General features: G+C 41.9%; 1 protein-coding gene across 1 annotated transcript in view; it reads right to left on the bottom strand.

Moving 5' to 3' along the window:
• Positions 1–24,536, bottom strand: part of LOC102380909 (serine/threonine-protein kinase MARK1-like) — a 43,610-nt gene that overhangs the window by 18,940 nt on the left and 134 nt on the right. The window contains 4 exon segments of the mRNA XM_025208216.1: positions 9,413–9,551; positions 16,304–16,359; positions 23,035–23,327; positions 24,375–24,536. The exon segment at positions 24,375–24,536 is cut by the window's right edge and continues 21 nt beyond it. Coding sequence (XP_025064001.1) covers positions 9,413–9,551; positions 16,304–16,359; positions 23,035–23,327; positions 24,375–24,536 — 650 coding nt within the window.

Here is a 24,536-nt window from a genome sequence, read left to right on the forward strand (position 1 = left end):
TCCAAGTGGACTACATAGCTAGAAAGACTGAAAAATAAAAATCAGCATTACTGAAAAATTGGTTAAACTTGATTGACCACAGGTAGGTTCAGTTTAGTTGCTGTATACCATATCTACTTGAATCCAGGATGATTTTGAATTTAAGATGACCCTCAATAATTAGATTCTAGGCATGAAAAATGTATAAAGTTGTTATAATTTTCCATGTGTAGAAACTAATTATTAGAAGCTTGTCTTAAATTTGTCTACACCACCAGTGCAGATGGGCAGGTAGTGGGAACACAGGCAGCAGGTAGGGAGCCAGGTGGTTTTGAGGAGAGGTGGTAGGAGAGTCAAGTAGCCTGAGGTCTACCCCAGAGCCCCAGAGCTGAGGCCAGAGCTATGGCCACAACTGCCACATGGTTGGGCTGGGGCTCCAGAGTTGGAGCTGCAGCAGCCACCTGCCCCCACAGCTTGAACTCAAATCCAAAGGGGGTGGGGGGAGTAAGATATTAAATGAGGAAAAAACCCTCATTGTGAATTTGAGTTACTATAGTAATTTTTCTGAGTAGATGCAGTTATTGCTGCAGATAATTTTGATGCTGCTTTTTTGTGTGGGCACCTATTCTCAAAGGCAGTCTCTTTCTCTCATTTGGGCAAAAGAAAGTCATAGGATGGTGGCATCTTTCCCAGATTCATATTAGGTTCTAGTCAACAAGCAATATTCCAGACATGAAAGCTACTATGAAAGCAAACCAACAAACAAGAAAAAAAGCTTCATTATCTTCATTATTAAATCCTATGACACATCCAATCCCTGAATAGAAAGGTGCTTAATTAGGCAGAAGATAGAGGATAGGGTGGCACCTTAGAGACTAACTGGTTCAGAGGTGCATGATTTTTTCTTCAAAGTAATGTTTTCCTAGTTTCTTGTTGGAGCTCTCAACCAAAAGGATATCTGGGTGTGGAGAGATCATGTTGTACTGAAGAAGCATCCATGCTTTTGTTGCTTTGATTAGTGACGTGCCAAATTCTACATAAAGTTCTGAAGGTAAAAAATGGTATCTGGGTAATCTTTGATGGGTCAAAATAATATATGCTGCATACATGGACGTCTAATGCCATATAATATTAAAGGCAGACAAGGTTCCTTGGGTGAATTTGATATCTTTTATTAGACCAACCCAAATGGTTGGAGAATAGTTATTAAGCAAGCTTTCGGGTTCAAAAACCCTTCGTCAGGCTAAGGAAGCTGCAGCAGTTGGTGTGTGCTCTTCCTGGATGGAATGAAAAGTAAACAAGCCAGGGGCTGGGCTGGGCTGGGGAGTCAGTTGCCAGGCAGATTATAATGTATCAAAAATCCAATGTCTATGTTTAGTCCCTGATCTCTAGTATCCAGCAGGTTGATGAAATGGAGCTCATAGGCTCGTCTCTGGGATGTGTTGTGTAAATTTCCCTTGAGGATCAGGACTGAGAGATTGGAGAGAGAGTGGCCCTCCTGTGAGAAATGTGCCCCCACCGGTAATTGGGTGTTTCTGTCTTTGATGGATTTCCGGTCACTTAACTCTACAACAGAAGACATTCATTAACCCTCCTACATATCTTCCATCAGGGCATTTGGTGCATTGGATGAGGTATACTACATTCCTGGAGGTGCAGCTGTATGATCCTGGGATGCTGATGGCTCTGTTGTGGGGTGTAGTAATAGTGGGGGTGGTGGAGATGTGGGGGCAGGTTTTGCATTTCTTGTCATGGCACGGTCTGGATCCTTTTGGTGTGTTCTGGGGTTGAGGAAGTTTGCTTCTGGTGATGAGGTTGGCGAGGTTCGGTGCTTGTCTGAAGGCTAGGATGGGTGGCTCTGGGAAGATCTTTTTAAGAATAGGGTCTTTTTCTAATATGGGTTGCAATTTTTTGAGGATTTTCAGATACCACCGCATCTGTACTGAAGAGAACACCCGGGATTGCCACCTCACCAATCTTAAAAAGGCTTTCACCCAGCAAGGACACTCCTCCAGAGAGGTAGATCGCACGTTTGAAAGAGCCACCTGGATACCACGTGAAGAACTGCTGCAGCACAGAAGAAAAACACCCACAAATCGCACACCGCTGCTTATGACATATCACCCCTCCCTTGAACCTGTACTGAGGCTACAGTTTTTGTGTTTAAATAGAACATTAAACAACACAGAGCAGGTTCCTTCCTCTGGCTTGCTAGAAGCACCACCTTAATGATTCCTTTAAGTTCCATCTGCTTGCAGCCTTGAATTGTGTATCAATGGAAAGTCAAATGACACACACTAAAAATTCATTTATTCTTGGAGCAGGAGTTCCTGTTATTGGCACTATATGAGTTCACACAGAGTCAGGATTTGACCTAAAGTCTTGAAGAGAAGATCAATCTGTCTGAGAAAAACTAGAAATGTAGTGCATAAAAGCCTTGAAAGCCTTTTCAAATCTAATTTACAATTGTGCTTTAGGTACTGTAGGTGGTTTGTTGAGTCAGAACATCCTGCATTCTTTCCCACCCTGTGTTATTGTAGAAACTGAGGTTTGTGCTGCTTGCAATCCAGGCAGATAATTTATAGATTTTTCCAATATCAAGCCTAAATAAAGTTCAGGAGTTTTTCTCCAGAATGTCCATTAAGCAAACTTACACTAGCTACATTAAAACTATTTCACAGTGCAACACACACATTTATACAAGTTAAACAAAAGTCAAAGGGATTTGGAAGCTGCAGGCTGAAAGAAGCAGAGGAGAGAAAAAGGGAAAATGTGAGTATTGATGCTCAGAAGGTGTTTGGATGATTTGCTTTAACAGCCCCTTCCTCCAGTCACTTTGAGAGAAAATATATTGGATTTTGCAGGCCAAAAAGAGAAAAGTAGAAGACATTTATAAAAACAAATGCTTAGAGTGGAAATGATTTTCAACCTTATGCCTTTCAGAACACTGACTCCACAATTATTTGCTAAATGGCAATTTTAGGGCATTTATTGTATTTATTTCAATATGAGTAATGCATTATAGTATGATCAGGCACAATGATGACTAACGTGAAAATAAGGACTATGCATATTATAATCATCACTGGCATAAAAACTGCATACTGTATATTTTAGCACAGACCCTTTGCAAACTTAAATTTCTACCAGTACTGCCAAGCTATACAGTATGCCAGATCCATTCAGACATATTCAGATCCCTGAAGGACATTGAAAGAAACACTACATACTCTGACCTCTGACTCATAACAACCTCTCTCTACCAGAGAAAAAGGCCATAGAATCTCTAAGATCTAACCACCAAATAGTAATAAAACCAGCAGATAAAGGAGGAGCCATAGTCATCCTAAACCGTGAGGATTACATAAAGGAAGCCAACAGACAGCTCTCTGACACCACCTACTACAAAGAACTACAAGAAGATCCTACTCCCCTTTTCACCAAAAAACTCAACAATACCATCAAATCATTTCCACCAAGATTACAAGAAAAACTACAGACCTTGATCCCCCCGCTACCTAACCCAGGGACTTTTTACATGCTCCCTAAAATCCACAAACAAGGGAACCCTGGCAGACCTATCATATCCAACCATGGGACCCTAACTGAGGAAATATCAGGTTTTGTTGAATCCATCCTAAAACCGCTTGTCACCCACAGAGCAAGTTTTGTCCAAGACACCACAGACTTGCTACGGAAACTTAAAAACATAGACCACCTTCCCAGGAACACACTCCTAGCCACCATGGACGTTACCAGCCTATACACCAACATCCCACACCAGGATGGCATCCATGCCTGCCTTACATATCTACAGGAACAAGATTACAACCCAGAATACAGACCCAAAGATATCACTGAGCTTATACACTTCATCCTCACACACAACAATTTCACTTTTAATAATCAACACTTCCTCCAGATGATGGGAACAGCTATGGGCACTAAAATGGCCCCACAGTATGCCAACCTTTTTATGAGCCACCTGGAAGAAGACTTCCTCAAGAACTGCACCATCAAACCCTTGCTGTACTTACGATATATCGATGACATCTTCATCATTTGGAGTGAGAACCTGGAATCTCTACTTGAGTTCCACCAGAAATTCAACAGTCACCATCCCTCCATCCGACTTTCTTTAGAATACTCCAACACCAACATCCCCTTTTTAGACACAAGGATCAGTATCCAGAAGGGTAAAATACAGACCACAGTATACAAGAAACCCACAGACCAACATACATATCTGCACAGAACCAGCAATCACCCGAAACACACCAAAAAAGCAGTGATATACAGCCAAGCCCTCAGATACCACCGCATCTGTACTGAAGAGAACACCCGGGATTGCCACCTCACCAATCTTAAAAAGGCTTTCACCCAGCAAGGACACTCCTCCAGAGAGGTAGATCGCACGTTTGAAAGAGCCACCTGGATACCACGTGAAGAACTGCTGCAGTACAGAAGAAAAACACCCACAAATCGCACACCGCTGGTTATGACCTATCACCCATCCCTTGAACCTGTACGGAAAATCCTCAAAAAATTGCAACCCATATTAGAAAAAGACCCTATTCTTAAAAAGATCTTCCCAGAGCCACCCATCCTAGCCTTCAGACAAGCACCGAACCTCGCCAACCTCATCACCAGAAGCAAACTTCCTCAACCCCAGAACACACCAAAAGGATCCAGACCGTGCCATGACAAGAAATGCAAAACCTGCCCCCACATCTCCACCACCCCCACTATTACTACACCCCACAACAGAGCCATCAGCATCCCAGGATCTTACAGCTGCACCTCCAGGAATGTAGTATACCTCATCCAATGCACCAAATGCCCCCAACCCAAATGGTTGGAGAAGACCAGACAACAACTGCGCACCAGAATGAATGCACACCGGAAATCCATCAAAGACAGAAACACCCAATTACCGGTGGGGGCACATTTCTCACAGGAGGGCCACTCTCTCTCCAATCTCTCAGTCCTGATCCTCAAGGGAAATTTACACAACACATCCCAGAGATGAGCCTATGAGCTCCATTTCATCAACCTGCTGGATACTAGAGATCAGGGACTAAACATAGACATTGGATTTTTGATACATTATAATCTGCCTGGCAACTGACTCCCCCGCCCAGCCCAGCCCCTGGCTTCTTTACTTTTCATTCCATCCAGGAAGAGCACACACCAACTGCTGCAGCTTCCTTAGCCTGACGAAGGGTTTTTGAACCCGAAAGCTTGCTTAATAACTATTCTCCAACCATTTGGGTTGGTCTAATAAAAGATATCAAATTCACCCAAGGAACCTTGTCTGCCTATATCCTTAGACCAACACGGCTACAACCTAAACCCCTGCATATAATGTTAAATACATTTTTCTTTTCAACGTTGTGAACACTGCCATTGTCACACACTTTAAATTGCTATTGACAATGTACGATTGGGGGGTAACATGGAGTTTTAGCCATAATAGCTTTAACAAGGTAATGCACAAGATGTAATAGTTAACAGCAATGCGTTAAATATTTAATTACAGCTGGAAACTGATGATAACTTAAGCTTGAAAATTTATTGGCTGTAACAAACTGCTGCTCTTCCATCCCACTGAAATGCCTGGCTCTGTTTGAATAACACAGCAGCTGTTTTCTTAATCCAGCTGATGTATGAAAGCTAATCGTTTTCCAGTCCTCCAAAGAATCTTAAAATCTCACACACAAAAATCATTAATAAGCCAAGGAAGCAGTGGTGTTTCTTTCACAGAACCCTAATTGTATTGCTGTTGAATCTGATTGGTTGTTGGAACATGATTTTGGATCACTGTAACATTGTTTCTGGTGATTACCATTACCCAGCAACCTTTCTCTGTGAAGTCAGCACTTCTACACTGAACTGGTTGATTTAGAATCACATACTTATTTCACTATAGTTGAGCTGAAAAAGAAATAACTTATTGCTCAGGTTACAATTTCTCTCTGTCAAAACTTACTTTTCCATGATGAAGGTATAAGCAATAAAAAGCCAAACTGTAAATCCTTTTCTTTATTTTTCCTCATGTTTAAAACAAACATTTTCTGAATTAAATGCCAAGGGCTGTATATAAGTTTTACACAACCCTTGATCTGGTGTGTGACTCTTATTAACAGATTGAGATCAATAATTGGTTCTCAGGCTGCTTTTTTTTTCATCCATTCTGCAGACATCTGAAGTATTAAGTAAGTTTAATTCTGGATATAAAATTGTAAAAGTGTTAACACATTTTTGAGTTTCACAGATTGTAAAAACTGATCCATTTTTCCAATTTTTGTGATTTTTTTTCTTACTTAAAATTATTTTAGTAAACAAGATTGAAAAATATTTTGAGAAAAAAATATTGAAAAAATGTTGGAAAAATTGTAAAAAGAACCCCCCAAACCAACAAGTTTCCAAAAAGCCATTTCATTCTGAAAACTGTTGATCATTGGTAGCTGCCAGCAATTGAAGATTCTGTGTTTTAGCAAGCAGTTCGAAATATTGTAGCAGTATAATGGAAGCTGCTTGCGTAAATCATTGTGTAGTATATCAAATGTAATGTGTTTGTCATGCAGTATCTTTGAGATCCATGTGTGTATCCTGAGTGGACTTCTGGTAGGACATTTAGGGGTTTTTTTCCCCAAATAATTTGAGAGAGAGATTTTCATGAAACTGATGGCATTATCTTGATCCAAAATGTTAGGTGTTATAGCAGTTACCCATGTTTTGGGACATCTGGGTTCAGTTTCCTACTCTGTCTCATCATATATGAATCCACATCTCTCACCTCCCAAGGAATCCACTACATGTGAGGAGGCTCTCAGTCTCTCCAGTCGACACTATTTTACTTTGAATAAACAAAAAGTCAATGCAGTGGCAACTGTAGCTCACAAAGAGCTTCAGCTTGGGCCTCTGGCTTGCCTGGTAAGAATCCCAACTACTTGGTTAGAGTACTTTAGGTTAGGCTTTCCTTTAGTTCTTTTGCTGGAGCTATTCCAGTTTGTATAAAGTACTTAAATAGCCATTGAATTTGTATACTAGAAAGAATAAATCTCTGGCAGGGTTGCCAACTGTCTATACATTTATGGTCCATAAAAAATTAAATAAAAAGGATAAGAACATTTGTCTGTGAAGTCTATTAATAAAAAGTGATCTGCCTGTAAAAAAAAGCTATGAATCTACCGTGTATTAGTGCACTAGCATGGTTTTTGCCGTGATGTGCTAATGCACAGTAGAACAGTCTATCTGCGCATTAAGACGTCTCATATAGACACACCCAGTGAGACCAGGATTTCTACCCTATCTTTTTCCTGTAGAAATGAAGTGAGGTAATAGTCTTCCTAAGAATGCAGAATTGGGATGAATATTTATACTGTAGTATTTGAGAAGGCATTTAGTTGTTGTTTTTTAAATCTCAAAGCTGCGCAGAGTTCTATTTTCTGTTTGATACTACTGTCCATCTCTAGTTTGGTCAGTCATGCCTGTTGATCTCACTTGTTAATGCTGTCCTAGTCTGAGGAATGAGTATAAGTAGGGACCTACCAAGTTTGCGATTTTGCAACTTTCACCAAAACTGCAAATTTGGTAGGTCCCCTGTGAAAAGGTCCAATCACTGCAAAAAAGTGCAGGAACTGTGAAAAAGAAGGAAAATGACCGGCAAGTGGGGAGGAGGGAAGGGAACTGCAAACAGAGGCAAAAAGCCCTGGCATCATGAAGCATAGGAGGAGGAGAATGGGGATAAGGAAGGGGAAGGAGAGATTTTTGCGGCAGAGTGCTGTGACCTCCCCTGCCCATGCCTCGGGTTGGCCAAGGGGCCTTGGATATTCTATCCCTTGCCAGGGGTTGGCAGATCTGTCTATCTCCAGTGAGGGGCAGGATGTCCATGAGGCCCCAGTGCACCCTGCTGTGAAAATAGAGCCTGATGCCATGCTGGGACTATGAAATCTGGAGGCAGCCACTGTGAATGAGGTAGGTCCCTAAGTATAAATCATATTGTATTTACCAAACCATTTAAGTAGAGATTGGTATATGGGTAAATGTACAAATTAAATATGAGCTAAGTTTGGTAAAATTATGGATGTGGAATATCTCTTTCCTAACCAGATCCATAAAAATCAAAGGGCTGGGGAAAAAAACCCAGTTTAAATATAGGAATATTGTCTTGCCTGCATGCAGTGATTCAGTTCAACTGTGAAAGATGCAATTCTGTACAATACACAGGTTGTAATTCTAATACATGAAACTGTGAAAAGATGCTTTTTGAATGCTACTTCATTTTTCTTCAGACTCTTTGGTCTTATACCAACATAGTGAATATCTCCACATGCTACTTGTAACATGGACTCCACGTTTGGAATTTTTTAAGAAACTGGTGATAATGGTATGGCAGAAGTCAAAGAAGGTAGTTACTGTCTATCAGCTAAAACTGGGATTAGATCAGGGGTGGGCAAAATATGGCCCATGGGTTGGATCCAGCCTGCCAGGTGACTGGATCCAGCCCATGGATATTATCTGGCCTGAGGAGCTCATAAAGACATGGGCATTTGGGGATAGGGCCATCAGAAGCAGGGCCTGTTGCTAAAATCCAAGGCATGGAGCCTCCCCCATTGGAGATACGTTGCTGGCAGAAGGCAAGTGACAGCTGTGTCGACTCCTGCTGCCTCATGTCCTGCTGCTCCTCACCTCATCCATGTCTAGATCCAGCCTGCAAGAAGGGTTGAATCTGACACCCTAATCTAAACACATTGCTCCACTATGCAGGCTTATATTGATAAGAATTATCAGATAGGTGCTATGGCCCGAGACAGCGACTCAAGTATTGGACCAAGGGAATGAACTATAGATTATAACAGAGCAACACTATCTCTTGTCATCTGTGAGCAGATGTATCTTTTCCTGGGTTCAAATCTTCTCTATAAGGTTGGCCGGGGGAATGTTTCTTCGGTAGAAAATTCTAGCTTGTCAGCGACAACACTTTTTGTGGAAATGTATTGGTTTGGACAAAAGTTTCTCTGAGAGAGAGAGACATCTGGTATATTCACTTGAGATGTTAGAGACCAAAGTTCAAGACCTTGCTCTCACAAACCCTGAGTAGACATCCAATCCTGGCTCTCAGAAATCCTAGGGTAATCAGGCTATTGATTTTGTGAAAGATGGAGTGCATGTATCTCTTGTGTCTTTTCACAAACCATTTTGAAGGGCCACATTTTTCTCTGCACATGAAAAGAAAAACACATTTTAAAATCTCAAAACCTCCTACAAAACAGAATTCTTAGTTTCTGCGATGCCCCAATTCCATCCAGCTTTGTTTTCCTTGCTGATGCCTCAAAGTAGAAGTGTCCCCAACTTTTATATAAAAGTGTTATCTAATGTTATTCAAGACTCATAACTTTCTGAGAAGTGTACTTTGAAATCTACTTACATGGACCAGACATCCACCTTTGGGCCATACTTCTTATGAGCTAGGAGTTCTGGGGCTGCATAAGCTGGGCTTCCACATTGGGTATTTAGCAGTTCCTGAGAGAGACCCTCAAACTTTATAGCATTGCTCAGTCCAAAATCTGACAGATTTACAAAAACAAAGACAGATTTTTTGTAGTCTTTCCTGGGAAGACTTTATGCTTAACATTTGGCCAAAGACAGGAAAAGAAGACACAAAAACAAGCAACATTATGAATGAGACTATTTTGTGCTATTCTGTTTAACATATTATAATAAAAAGCTATGGCTATATTTTTATAATAAGGATATAATTTATTGTTATGTACTGCACATAAAACAAACATTCTGCATTTGAATAATACGAAGACATAGGAGGGCTGTAGTAGGATGAGTAAAGACATCTATTTACATTGATTTAAGGTAAAAGATGCAAGAGACTGTTTGCTCTGGTTTTTTTTGTTTGTTTCGGTTTACTTTGCTTTAGCTTAAATTGACTAGTGTTACAGTTCTAGAATGAGCAGTCTCTCTGGGGACACTCTTTCCAAGTCACAAGCCCATATGAATTCAGCATTTCACTTCTTTCTTACATTGGGTCCCTAAATCAGGGCACCACTGTTGACCAATCATGTTACATCAGCAGGTCCAAATGGGTCTTGGCTCCTGCTGTAGACTTCCCAATGGGAGCCGCTGTGAAAATGCAGTGACTAAGGACAGCTTAATCGAAACGCAGTGCTAGGGAAATGTAATAATAGAAGAAAGGGTTAAAACCAACAAACAAAACTAAACAGATGCTGTCTCGATTAACTTTAGCTTTTCTTTGAAGTAGTTAGATAGTTTAATAGTTTCATAGTTGGTAGGGTCGGAAGGGACCTGAGGAGATCATCTAGTCTGACCCCCTGCCGTGGCAGGAAAGAGTACTGGGGTCAAATGACCCCAGCCAGATGTACGTCCAGCCTCCTTTTAAAGCCCCCCAGGGTGGGAGCCAGCATCACCTCTTTTGGAAGTTGGTTCCAGGTCCTAGCCGCCCTGACAGTGAAATAGCACTTCCTAATGTCTAGCCTGAAACTCCCCTCCGCTAGCTTGTGTCCGTTGTTTCTTGTAACTCCCGGGATTGCTCGGGGGAACAGGGACTCTCCCAATGCCTGCTGGTCCCCCTTGACTAGTTTGTAGACTGCCACTAGATCCCCTCTCAGCCTTCTCTTTTGGAGGCTGAACAGGTTCAGGTCCCTCAGCCTCTCCTCGTAGGGCCTGCCCTGCTGACCCCTGATCATGCGGGGGGCCCTCCTTTGGACCCTCTCCATATTGTCCACATCCCTCCTGAAGTGCGGTGCCCAGAACTGGACGCAGTACTCCAACTGTGGCCTGACCAGTGTTGCATAGAGGGGGAGCATCACCTCCTTGGACCTGCTTGAGATGCATCTGTGGATGCACGACAAGGTATGGTTGGCCTTCCTGACCGCGTCCCCACACTGTCGGCCCATGTTCATTGTGGCATCAATGATGACTCCAAGATCCTTTTCTGTCTGAACACTGGCAAGAAGGGCGTTCCCCAGCCTGTAAGTGTGCCGCTGGTTCTTCCTCCCCAGGTGCATTATCATGCACTTGTCAGTGTTGAACCCCATCCTGTTCTCTTTGGCCCACCCCTGTAACCTGTCTAGATCCGCTTGCAGCCTGTTTCTTCCTACTAGCGTACCCACTTCACCCCACATCTTAGTATCATCTGCAAACTTGAACAGGGTGCATTCTACCCCCTCACCCAAGTCACTGATGAAGATGTTGAATAGTGTGGGCCCGAGGACCGAGCCCTGGGGAACCCCACTGCCCACATCCCTCCAGGTCAAATAAGACCCGTCCACCACCACCCTCTGGGTGCGGTCCTCCAGCCAGTTAGTGACCCATCTGACCATGTAGGCATCAACACCACTGTCTCCTAGTTTCTTACTGAGAATGGGGTGAGAGACCGTGTTGAAGGCCTTCCTGAAGTTCAGAAAAACTATATCCACTAGACTATATCCAGATAGACCCTGTCTAAACACCTACCTTGTCTGTCTGAGTATTAGGGCATGTTCTGGGAAACTACAGCTATTTAAGGCTGATTTAATGCTTGAATATCCTTTCTCCAACAGTACTAGAAGCCCCAAATGAATCAGATCAGCTGTGCTGGGATGTATCTCAGCACAGCTGATCTACTTTATTAGGCAAAACGCATGTCACCCTGCTAATCTTGCAAGATGATGGGTGACATGTTCCCTAATTCCAGAGACATAACCCAGAGATTGCTGGGGGTGTATTTCTAGAAGTGAGGAATTTCAGCTTTGCCCCCTTCCAGAGATATGCTCCAGAGATCCAGGGGGTGTGTCTCTGGAAGTGGGGAAAGCTGGGCAGGCACTCCCATGTTACATCAGTGATTTAAAATGTGTCTTGGCTTGAGGGGTACGATCCTGTACAGGAATTCCGGGGCATACAGGAGCAAGCCCCTCAAACCCCAAGAGTGTCTGCTCAGAGTAGCTGGAGAATGCAGGCAGCTCCGGGCTGCCCCTGCTTCCCCACCATAAAGCAGTTAGATGTCTGTTGCAGTAAAGCAGCACAAATTACTACTTCTTTTTCTTGGGACCACATTTGTGGCACAACAAAGGCTATGGACATATATCTGCTTTTTCTTTGTGCTGCTATGAAAATTCTGTGGTGGCACAAAGGTGACAGAAGGTTATGTCTGTTTCCATCCTGAGGGCATAGCTTTGTCTGCAGAGCCCTCTAGTGGAGATGTAGAATGTATGGACAGAAGGGACTGTGTAGGTATAGCTATATTGGCTAGTAGACATGGTCTTTTTGGACCCCTGGACAATATGGCTATTCTGGAAGAGCTTTATAGCAGTGGTTCTCAACCTTTTTTAGATTTTTGGCATCCTCTAGATAGACTCAAGGCACCCCTCCATAACTTTTGTGAACTGAGTGACACCTCATTTCAAAAACATAGTATTACAGTGGTTATCTTCTGGCAGAGGGAGTGGTCAGTGGGGGTGGAGCAGTGGTCAAGCAGAGAAGAGCCTAAGCTTGAACTTATCTGCTAATGTCCTCATTCCTTGCGGCACCCCTCAAAGGATCTTGTGAAACAACTGGGTACCCCAGAACCCTGGTTGAGAGTCATAATGCAGATCAGGCCTGATTTTTTAACTTAAGTCTCTAGCTGTTATGTTTTGCAAGGAACACGTTGAACATGTGGCTCAGGTGTAACTCATGAAAGAATGTCTGCCTGAATCTTTAATGAGCCTGGAATATCTCCTTCCTGTGAAACATCACTTAATTTCACTGGGTGCTGGCTCAGGGTGAAGACACACATATAGTCCCCAACAGTCACCAATTGGAAGTTATTTCACAACAGTATGTGAAGTGCTGTAGCTCCAATACTAAGGGATGGGAGTGAGCACCCAGCCTAGAATACCTTGCAGTGGAGAAGGTGTTTGCCTCCATGTTTTGGTGGTTCCAGGTGGTGGGTTACCTGTGTTTGGGGTGTTTTCACTTTTCTGCTTTATCTTTTCTCCTAAAAATTAGTTTAGTAGACTTCAATAGCCTGCATTTGATTGAAGTCTTGATGCTTGTCTTATTTGAGGGGCCAGAGATAAGTGCTTGGACCCACACTTTTAAGTTCCCAGGAACTAGAGGACATGGTGAGGGGCTGCAGTCAAGTAGGGAGTGAGGAGACAGCTCATTATGAGAAAGATGGTAAAAAAGGGGGGCATTAGAGTTCTAGCTGTGTACCACAGTGGCCAGTTCCAGCAATGAGGCAGGGAAGGGGCAGGCATGAAGAATGCCTGGAGGCCAGGCCAGACCCATGTCATGGAACCGTTGGGATAGGGACAGACATTCAAAAATCCTGAGCCTGAATTGATTCACCCTTTGCAGGTTAGTCTAACCTGGTTAAGCTGAACCAGTTTGTAACTGGAGAGACATTGTCTCTGGACTGAGGAAATTCAGGCGCATGCCTGCAATGGCTCAGGCTAGAAGCTGGAGGGTACTAGAGCAACCCTCCCTTCCCTGACACACTGCTGAGCTGAGATGGGGCATGGCCAGGCCCCAGCAGGGTGTTCTGATTAGGGAGATTTGTTTGCACTATCCCAGGCTTTTCCCCACTCGCTGCTCAAAGGGTGGGAGTGTTGCCAGCCCACAGCCCCCTGCTAGCACTCTGAGGCAAGTGGGGTGTGCAGTGCATGCATCTATTGATGATATGGAGCTTTTCAATCTCCCTCCCTGCTTCTTTATACTGTCTACAGCAAACTGAGAGACAAGCAAGCCAGCAGGGGGACGATAACAGTGTTTATCACCCCATCAGCAAAACGATAGCCTCTCTCCATCAGTTCAAACTCTTCTTAAACTGCTTACCAGCTGACCTGTTGATTAGCTCCAAAAAACCCCCTAAGCAGTCACTGTTTTGTCTACCTGTCCCAATGACAATGGAGACATACACGCACACACAGAGACACCTCTCAGCATTAGTTATCATACCACATGCCTGGGGTCTGTGAGGCTGGGGTCTGTGCTGTGGGAGATGGGAGGGAGGTGGGAGGGATTCCTGCTTTGCTGTACCTGCAGTCTCTGCCGGAGCTCCAGCCAGGGAGCAGAGGGGAGGGGCCAGCCCTGCTGTAGAGCAGAGAGCCCTGCCCAGCCTAGAGAGCATGCCAGGTTGCTGGAGGAGTCTGATTTATCTTAAACCAGCAAGGGGTCTGGGACAGACATTGCATAAACCAGTTTGAGCCAAATCAGTTAAGTCTAATACTACATTCAACCAGGTTTATCTCAAACTGGCTTCATCCATTTTCAAACTTGTTTATGTGCATTGAACATCTGTTGTGTTACAGTTTTAAACCAGTTTCTGATCACTTAAACCAGTTTATGTGTAATGTCTGTCCCTAGCCTTGGTGTCCACACATAACACAGAACCAGTCTACAGTGAACTACTTCAAAAGAATTCTTAATTTTCCAGGTATACTTTTTAACCATTCCAGCCAGCTTTTTATACCAGCTTAACAGGCTTGTCTGTATGTCCCCTTCAGATTTAAACTGCATTTAAATTGGTCTAGGTGTTATGTTTGTCCATGCTTTCAGAGGCCAAATGTCGTATTTTCTCACCTACATGTGCTCCCAAATAACAAATGCACCTTGTTCTGGGAAGCCAAGAAAAAAGGGTTTTTCCAGAGTCATAGCCAAAAGCTAACCTCATGGAGCAGCTCATTCACCCTCAGTACCCTCACAGGCTGCTTCAGGCAAAAAGTAGAGTATTACTTCACAGCTGCTACTCAGCCAAAAGCTACTGACAATTAGGCAGAAGCTGTTAGAAGCTTAAAACTGGACTCTACCACTGCCAAATGCTAGCTGGAGAGAAGCAGAGGGTAGCCATTCCATCATGGTAATGCTGGGTAATTTTGGGGGGAAAGGTGCATGCGGTATGTGAGTAAATGCACTTTAAATGTCAAGATGGCTACCTTTGTTGCTCATCACAGCATGCAAGGAAAGAGAGGAAATGTTTTATTTTAGAGATTTACATAATTGCTTCCCAGACTGCAGGTGTGGGCTTGAAGGTGGCAGGGAGGGAAGGGGAGAAGGCAGTGAGGCTGGCCATGGGGAAGGTACGAGGAATTGGAAGCTAAGCTTTGAAAATGTTGGTAACACTAGATTAAGCATGTTGAGCCTCTAAAGGCTAGTTTCCTTGCAGGATATGTGAGATTTCTCCTGAATGCAGGGTTTTTCTCTTGTGCTAAGTGTGGTGCAAAGTCCCTCTGTTTCATAATAGTTTTTAGCACTTTTCAGAACTCTGGCAAAGTTTCCTTTAGTGACAGAAACAGGTTTATTCTCCAAATATTTAATGATAAGGGATGCAGCTGAAGGATTTGCAGAGTGGTGGATTTATCCCCAAGAGGTTTATTTCCTAGTCTACAAATCCTCTTTGCTAGTAACACCTTTCCAGACAAGTGACCTATAAACTTTTTATATTGCTGGAGGGGAAAAATGCAGTTTACCTCATTTTCTCGCATATAACATGCACCTTTCCCCACAAAAATTAATGCCAGAAATTGGGGTGGGTTTTGTAAGCACAGAAATAAGGCAATAGCAGCTTCTGAAGCACAGGCCTCTTCTGGGGAAAAAAGTAATACTGAGCAGAGGACAGTGCAATGAGCACACAGGGCTCTACAGCTACTGGCTATGAACACTTTTTCTTTCCCCTGGTAGATGCACATGCTGCAGAAGCTGTTATTGACTTAGCAGGAGCCTCTGCCCTAGTGTCAGGGCAGAGGCTCCCCAGAATCAGATGGGTGGGCCCGCAAGCTGACTCTGCAGGTGCTGCTAGCTGACCACCTTATCTTGAGAAGAGAAGAGAGGAGGGGTCAGGCAGTGTCACTCAGCCAATAGTTCCTGTGATGTCCTACAGTTAGTGGGATATCAAAGCAGCAACAGTGTTTTGCTTCCCCTTACTGCAGGTGCCTGTGTTTTCCCTGGGAAAATACTGTACTTGTCAGAATTTTGAAGGAAAGATCTTTTTTTCCCTTCATTTTGCCTTTGAAAAAGCAAGGTACATGTCTTATTTAGGGACATAGTCTATGGAAGAAAATAGGGTAGAACACAAGAAAAGCAAACGCCACACGAAATGCATCTTCCTGTAAATTTTCAAAATAAATCTAATTAATGTACAAACAAACTATAAGCTCTCCCTTGGATAAAGATTGTCAACTTTTCACTAAATATATTTACTAAATAATCATTAACAACTCACCCCAAAAACTTGCAGTTTAAGTAATTGATTTGTTATTGAAAGCTATAGGAATGAACAAATTGAAGCACAATAAGTGGTCTTCTATTTTATTTTATATACACCTACCAACTATTTTGATGTTGTTGTTTTCATCAAGAAGAAAATTTTCAATTTTCAGGTCTCTAAACAAATCAAGACAAAAAGTGAGCTTTCAGATATCTGATATTGAAACCTGACATTTACAGTACAATTCTTTTCCAGTATTTTTTAACAGAGGTGTAATTAAAATTACAATTGTACAGCCTGAGCTATGTGGAACTATAATCACAGTGACTTCATTCATCATTTATAGTTATTAGTTAGTGGAATGGAAAGCTTCATGAATTTACTATTTTTATTGAATATTTGTTTTAAAAAACCTCTACTGCATGAATATATTTGAATTTAGCAAACACTCTTTACTTACTATTGTTGTATATTATTTATTAGATAGCCATAGTAATTTACTGTTTTAAATATTTTTTGTATAAGAAAAATATATAGCATCATAGTAAGTTGGGCTGGAAGGGATCTCATTAGATCATAATCCCCACCAACTTCAGCCTGCTCTTGAAATTTTCCAAGAATGGAGATTCTACAACTTCTCTAGGTAGCCTGTTTGAATGCTTGACGACTCTCATAATCAGAAAGGTCCTCCTAATTTCTAACCTAAATTTCCTGTGATGAGGCTTGAGGCCCATCTTGCTCTTCTGGTATTTCAAGACTGTTATCAAATCCCCACTCAGTCTTCTTTTCTCCGGACTAAATAATCCTAGCTCTTTCAGTCTTTCCTCATAAGTCTTGTTTCCCAGGCCCCTACTCATTTCTGTCACTTTGTACTAGACACTATCCAATCTACCCAAATCCTTCTTGAAGCATGGGGCTCAAAACTGGACACGGTACTCCAGGTAAGGCCTCACCAGTGCTGAATAGTGGAAGGATCACATCCCTTGATTTGCAAGTGATACTTCTCTTAATACAACCCAGTATACTGTTGGCCTTTTTTGCAACAAGAGCAAATAGTTGGCAGATATTCAGCCTATGGTCTACTTTAGCCCCCAGGTCTTTCTCTGAAGTACTGCAGCCAGGCCAACCATTCCCTTGTCTGCATTTGTTCATACAATTATTCCATTCCGAATGCAGGATTTTATACTTGCTCTTGCTGAATTTCAGCTGATTGATTGGGAACCATTTTTCCAGGTCTATCCAGGTCATTTGGGATCATTGTGGCTACCCTCCAAGAGTGTCTGCATATAGTGTTGTATCACTTCAGTTTCTAGCCAGAGACAGACCCTTTCTTTGTTTTATCAAAACTTTGGGAAAAATATTGAGTGTTTAGATTCTAGTTTCCCATTTGGTGAGAATTGTATTTATTCTCTGTTAAATTTCTCCCATGGGAAGCAAATGTAGCGTAGCCATCTTTTAATGTCATTGTGTTCATGAACTATTAAAGGCAGAGAATTGAGTTCTGCTTTTCCTATGAAGGAGCGTGAAAGAAGAGTAGAGAGTACAAATTTCTCAGATACAACCATCCTTGATGTTGTTGATGTAGACAGGATTTGCCAAAGGTAACACTTTGTAGCAAGCAGTGATGTCTTTGGCTCAGAATCATAGATGAGATGGTGTAAGTTGGCAAGCTGCCTGTATGGTTTTTTTTGTTTTGGGAGTATCTGGCATCCCTACAAGTCAAAGACCAAGAGCCAGAACCTGAACCCACTGTGATGACTTTTCTTTAGCACAGGGGAATTCTTGCCTGATGTAACCTTGATATTGGGAGCCATGTCCAGAGGCTTTCTACATGCTCCTCTGATTCCCATAACAACCCTCTGGTCATCACTGCTAAAGCTCCCCTCAACCATGTTGGAGATGAGAAGGTCAGAAAACTTGTTCCAAAAATAGAATAGGGCAGGAGCAACATATTTGTGGTTTCTTCCTTCAGTTGCAGCAAACACTTCCTGGAAGTCCCAACCTTGCATATGCTGAAGTGCAAATTAACACAAGACTTAGTGAGGGATGATAATGACTAGAAGGAAAGAAAAGTGAGTGAGAGGAAAAATAATATAGTACTGAAGTAATAGAATTGTGCATTTGCAGAGGCTGTTAATTCCAGTGCTTTGTGTGTTTATATGTGTGCATGTCTACATTTTATTGGTTCTAGACCTAATAAAACTGCATGGTTAGAATTTCTGCAGCCCACACTGGAAGTCAGATGCCAGTGGTTTTAATATTAACATTTTAGTGAATTTTATTTTAAAATTAAATAATTGTCTAAATTGCAAACACTCCTGTGCCCCAAAACTTTGAAACAAGTTTTCTTGTTTCTTGAAATGGCTCTGCTTATGGCCTGATTCCATATGTAGTGATACTGTGTACTTTTAAACTATTTGTGGGCACTGCAAATTGGACATTTGTTTTAGAGTTTGAAACTCAGAGGTGCACTGTCATGATTTTTATTTCACTCAGCTGCTAGTCAGCTGACTGAGCTGGGGGATGATAGTAATAAAAACTGAGTGCTTTTTTTCCTGATAAATCTGACAATAGTTACCGTTACAGTTTACATAGTGTTACAAGTTATTTTGCCCCAACTATGCAGCAATTTCTTTTTTCCAAGGGAACCTTTCCAAAAAATGGTTCAAGCTTAAGCATTATCATGATTTTTTTTCTCGTTTCCACAACAGCTTTATAGAGGCCTAAAAGGCAGGCTATGATATTCCTCTAGATCTTAGGTCCAGTAGCAATGGAGATATTAGAAATTAAACTGGAAAAAGTAAAGACAGTAAAGGGCAATGTAATGGATGGTAACTGCTCTGAAGCCCAAGCATATTGATTTGGGAAGCAGGAAAAACTCTGTAAAATGCAGGCTTGTAGGGAGCCTAGAGGGTGACCAAAGGTGCCATACAAAGAAGATGTAACATTTATTAGTGGTAAACATTGGTAAAGTCAATATTGTCAGTGGAAATGATGATTCAAGTTCATAATAGAAAATTTAGATGAGGGAAACCAAAGTAACAAGTTAGGGATCAAATTTTTCTGTTGTACTAGAAGTGATCAAGAAGTTGACTGGCATTTTCTCTAAGTTTAGGTTAAAACTGGGGCATAGCACAGATACAACCTTAGTAGAACCAAAAGATGACTTTATGACTATAGGTAGAGATGGAGGCCAATATTTGGCCTCTCTACAACTGTTTAAATACTTGACTTCAATCTACTGATGAACTCTCTAGAGTATTGTTTTTCAATATTTAGACTCAAGTCATCCTTTTATAACTTTTCTGATTTTAGGAGCACTCAATTTCAAAAACAAATTTATTCATTACAGTCCATTTTTGGACTACAGAAAAGTAACACAAGAATTATTCTGTTAAAAAGAATTCAGAAACACCACAACAGGTCAGACTATTTGTGACACTATGGCTCCTATTTGAAACTTCTAGGTTTGTCTTGTAAACAATGTGTAGGTGTTTGCATACCTAGGAGTGCTCATATTGTGGAGCACCCTGGATGTCATGGCACCCTAGGTTGCTGCAGCAGGCCAGCTGAGAATCACTGCTCTACAGCAGCGGTAGGCAACCTTCCCTGGCCAGAGTGACCCACCTAGAGTCAGAAGTGGGTGGGTGGGACTGACCCACAGCTGAGGCTTCTTCTCTCTATGGCAGCACAAGGAGGAGTGCCCACCACTGATGTTTCTCCCTACCATGGCATGGGAAGAAATGCCCACTGTCGAAGCACCAGGTCTGCAGGCCACATTTTGCCCATGGGCCATAGGTTTCTCGCGCCTTCTCTAGAGCTTGAGAAGACTGCACAGTGCTATGGTGGCTTTAGTCATTTCTTTCCAATAGGACCCAGAGAATGGTCCAGGCAATTGTTCCTCTTTACACAAGCTCTCAGCTGCGGAGTTCCACAGGGTCTATTTTGTTTCTGTCATCCCCTTTAGCACCTCTGTGATACCATCTTTTGAAGGCAGTGAGCTGCCCCAAACTCCACAGGCAGCTGAATATTGAGAGTGGGCTGCAGATCCTTCTCCAGGGAAGCAACTAGTACTCTTGCGAGGATGTCATTAGGAGGTCAGCATCTGGCCAGAAAGCAGCTGGCTTTAAACTTGGTTATTGTTTTGAAAGAGGAAATTCTGTGAAAAAGAGGCAAGACAGATACTCATCCCCACAGCCCTCCTTTCATCCAAGGGATGCAAAGCCTTGGGTTTTTGTTTTAACTCGTTTTTGTTTTGTTTTGTTTTAACTCTTTCACTTGAAAACTAGATAGTGTCAGTGATAAGTTTCTATTTTTACAGCCATCTTGCGTGGAACTTTCTCATTCCTTTTTATGAGGACTTATCCATAGTAATCCAGGCATTTTTCATCTTCAGACTGAATTACTATAAATTACTAAATCTGGAACTGAATGAAGAAGAAATTCAGAGGCTTCAATTCATGTGGAATACGACAGTTCATACCATCACATGCTGGGCTGCTGCAAATATATTTAGCCCTGTGAGCAAATCTCCCCCACAGGTTCCCAATCTGCTTGTGTTGCTGGCTCAAGGCCTTATGCCTGGATTTTAAAGCTATTCACAGGTCACGTACCAGCAGTATCAGTGACTACATCTATATCCATGACCCAGGAAGACAGCTCTGTTCCATTGGGATGATGCAGCTCTTAAGACCCATGACAAAGTGGCAGAGATACAACTTTTGCTAAAGGGGACTTGACTGAGGAACAAGCTTCCAGAGGAAACTAATCAGCATGTGACTACTTCCAGGATGTACTGCAAATTTCTTCCTGACAAAGCTTTCCCAGCAAAACCATGTGAACAGAGAAGAGGGAGAAAACAAACAGTGCTCCTCCCTACTGTGCACAGTTGTTTTTCGAGCAAAGCCATTTCCACCAGTGAAGGGAAGGGGGATAAAGACTAATGAAATTCAGAAGGGATGTGGTCATGGGAAGAACTTACATACTGTGCAGATGGTCATTAAAGACAAACCCTAAAATAGATTAGCTAGAGAACTGGGAAGGCAGTGATATGCTGGAGGAGTAAGGGAGAGCCCTTTGCAGGATGGTGAGCTGTATATTTCTAGGACACAAATACGCCATTTAAAGGATTAACTGAAGTAAGACATGATTAGGATGAAGTGACCAATATCTGGAGATACTTAATGCTGAGTCACAAGCAATTAGTCATTACTCAAAGCACCAGATGTGCTTAAGCCCTTGCTTAAGCTGCCTGGGCCAGCTCTGTATGAGTGTGTAATGTTGCATGGTGATTACTGTTAGGATGTGGTGCATTTGTTAGGATTATTTTTGCAATTGTTAGGACCGTTAGAGGAATCTATGTCTGCTTAAATCTAATATAATTATGATTAAATGGGAAGAATGATGGAACAGAGCTGCTTGCTTTATGTGTCTTCACCAGGGAGTAAGTGTATGTCTTCACCTTGGCAGTGTCATGTCCTGTATGTCTTGAATGTGCCTCACCCACCTGTTTTGATACATATGCTCCAAACCCAGAAACATGTAGGTGCAGCTGTTTTAAGTGCATCCCTCTGCCTTCGAGACCTCAGTATCCAGCGTGCCTGAGAGAGACCTCTGTGGAGTAACCCAGAGTGACCTTGATGACATTTCTGAAACTGGAGTGTGTATGCAGGAGCAGATGAGCAGCCCATGTGTGGAGTGGTCTTAGATGGAAAATGCTACTGCTGTAGCGTAGTTATGACCTAAGGGTCTAACTAATCTTTGTGCTTCATTCTTCATGTTACGGGCCCAGTTGTTCAGCGATAACAGAAAACAACAGCTTCCAGACATGTGCTACCCCATATTCACCCAAGGTGGGACTTGACCTGGCCTCATAAATGATGAGTCAGGTCTGCTGAGCCAGCAAAGAAGGTAAGCCCTCTGCTACTGATCAAGAGCTGAAGTTGACTGCTTTCCCCCTACTCTGGAACAAGCAGGTAAGAAGAACATGATGTGATTCTATGGATATAGACAGAAGCCACAAATCCCTTTATCAATGTAATTTATTTGAATCCAATCTATATTTATGCCAATACAAATCAGATATAGAACTACACTTGTTTAAGTCAGCTGCCTGCTATTATCCTGGGGTAGCTATTTGTTCAATGAAAACAGGCTAATGAGGGTCCTCCTGCAGCCCTACTGGTTGAGTGCTGTAATTGTACTTACTCAGTACAATTACTAAATTGGAATGTACAATTACTAAATGTGGAATAGTTGTTAGTCTGTTTACCCTTGATCCCAGTGTACTTTACAATGGTTTGCAAAACCTGTGTGAATTACACTGGTATAAATATGTCATCTGTCCAGGATCTATATTACAGTTTGTTCCCAGGTGTGCCCTGAAGCTAGTATAATTTTGTGCTGCCACTTACTCAAGCCAAGTTGACAAGTCGCAACTAAAGTCAGCATTACTAAATCAATATTTAAATTAACTCATACACCACATTTTGATTTGACGTGACAACACTCTGTTGCGCTCTAATTCCAAAAGAATCACAGTAAAACAGCACCACACTTTGTTTGTTACTACTCACCATATTAGCTTAGTTAACAGTATTTAAAAACCTCTCCCTCCATCCTTACCCCAGAAGCATCCACTCATCATACCACCCTTTTTTGAAAACTGGTTTGAAAATCTTAGATATTTTTATAAAAATATTTTCTTGACATTTGGGAAAAATTCAGATCCTCTTTTGACTTCATATTTCATGTAAAAAAGGTGAAACCATTAATTTCTGTAAAGGAAAATGCTATCCATTAGGAACCTGTATTTTGTCACTTTTATTTGAAAGGAGGAAAAAGATCCCTACCTGTGGACAATCCCATGGCGATGCAGGTGTTCGACTGCTGCCATGATCTGCTGGGTGTATTTTCTCACTTCCTTTTCCTCCAGCTTCTTTTTGTCACAGATTCTGTCCATGAGGTCTCCACCTAGGCACAGTTCCATCACCATGTAATAGGAGTTTTCAGTCTCCAAGGTCTCATATAGCTGAACAACATGAGGATGCTTAATCATCTGGTGTATCCGAGGTTCACGCTTCATATTTTTTAAAACGTAGGAGTCCTGCTTGGCTTTTTTCTTGTCAATGACTTTTATGGCTACCTAAATTGTAGAATATATGCAAATTGGCAACACTTGTATCAACCTTAGCAACACAGATCTATCTTTGGATTGTTTCAGAAATAAGTTTATATGAGTGAATTTCTGGTTATTGACAGTGACTTTTATAATGTGATGATCCAGAGGGGACACAGAAACCTTGTCTCCCTCTCCAGGGTCAAGAATCTGAAGAGCTGAAATCTGTCATCCAACACCCTATCTGTGTCCGTATCTATGTAATCCCCACTAATTGCAGTGGGAAATGTGCTTAGAAAAAGCTCACCCAAGCACAAAAAGGAGCATGTTCCCCAACATTTACTGAATTTATATTGGCAAGCAAGCAACATATCCTTTTTCTAACATGCTCCCTTAAGGTGCATAGATGGCAATGGAAAAACTGATATTGGTCTTCAGAGAACTTTGGGTCAGGGCCTGAGTAGCTTAGAAGATTATTGAGACATTATGAAACAAAATGAACTAAAAAGAGAACTGATAATGGTTAAAGCCATGAAGGGAAAAAAATAACAGACAATACAAAATTAATTGTAATCCATGCATTTCCATAAATAAAACTTGTGGCACATATTCTTAGAACAATTGAGCTGGGTAAATTATGTATTAACTACCATAAATTTTATCATCTACTATTGCAGTAGTTAATTTTTCTATAAGCTTTACTCTGTAGTTTTAAGGCTCAGATAAAAGACAGTGGCTAACTCTGGTAGGAGTGGAATTACTCCTATAGCACAATTTCTTTTTTCTCTCAAAGGGTAATGGCTTCATACAGCAAGTGAATTCTGATTGTGCAGATGATCATACAAAGTTACATTCATGCATGTGGCTGACTTTTTGGGTTTTTTAAACTCTCTACTTAAATTGTACAGTCTATTTATGAAGTCAGGCTCAGTTTTAAAGTTCAGGGTGATCATTCACTGAGCAACTGCAGTGTGTGGATTAAAGTAACAATCATCTATTTTTTCTGTATATATATATGTTACAGTGAGATGAGTGGCAATCATTAGTTATGCTATTCTATCATTCTGAATTTACCTTCTCCCCGGTGAGGATGTGTAAGCCTTCCATCACCTTGGCAAAAGAACCCTTGTTGATCATTTTGCCCACCAGATAAGTCCCGACTTGTTTGGTGTGAGGGAAATTCTTCCCAGCCTCTTGGGGAATCTTGCTAAAGCAAACAGGTATCGGTATATTCCT

Source organism: Alligator sinensis, unplaced genomic scaffold (genome assembly GCF_000455745.1).
Source record: "Alligator sinensis unplaced genomic scaffold, ASM45574v1 scaffold55_1, whole genome shotgun sequence".
Lineage (NCBI taxonomy): Eukaryota > Metazoa > Chordata > Crocodylia > Alligatoridae > Alligator > Alligator sinensis.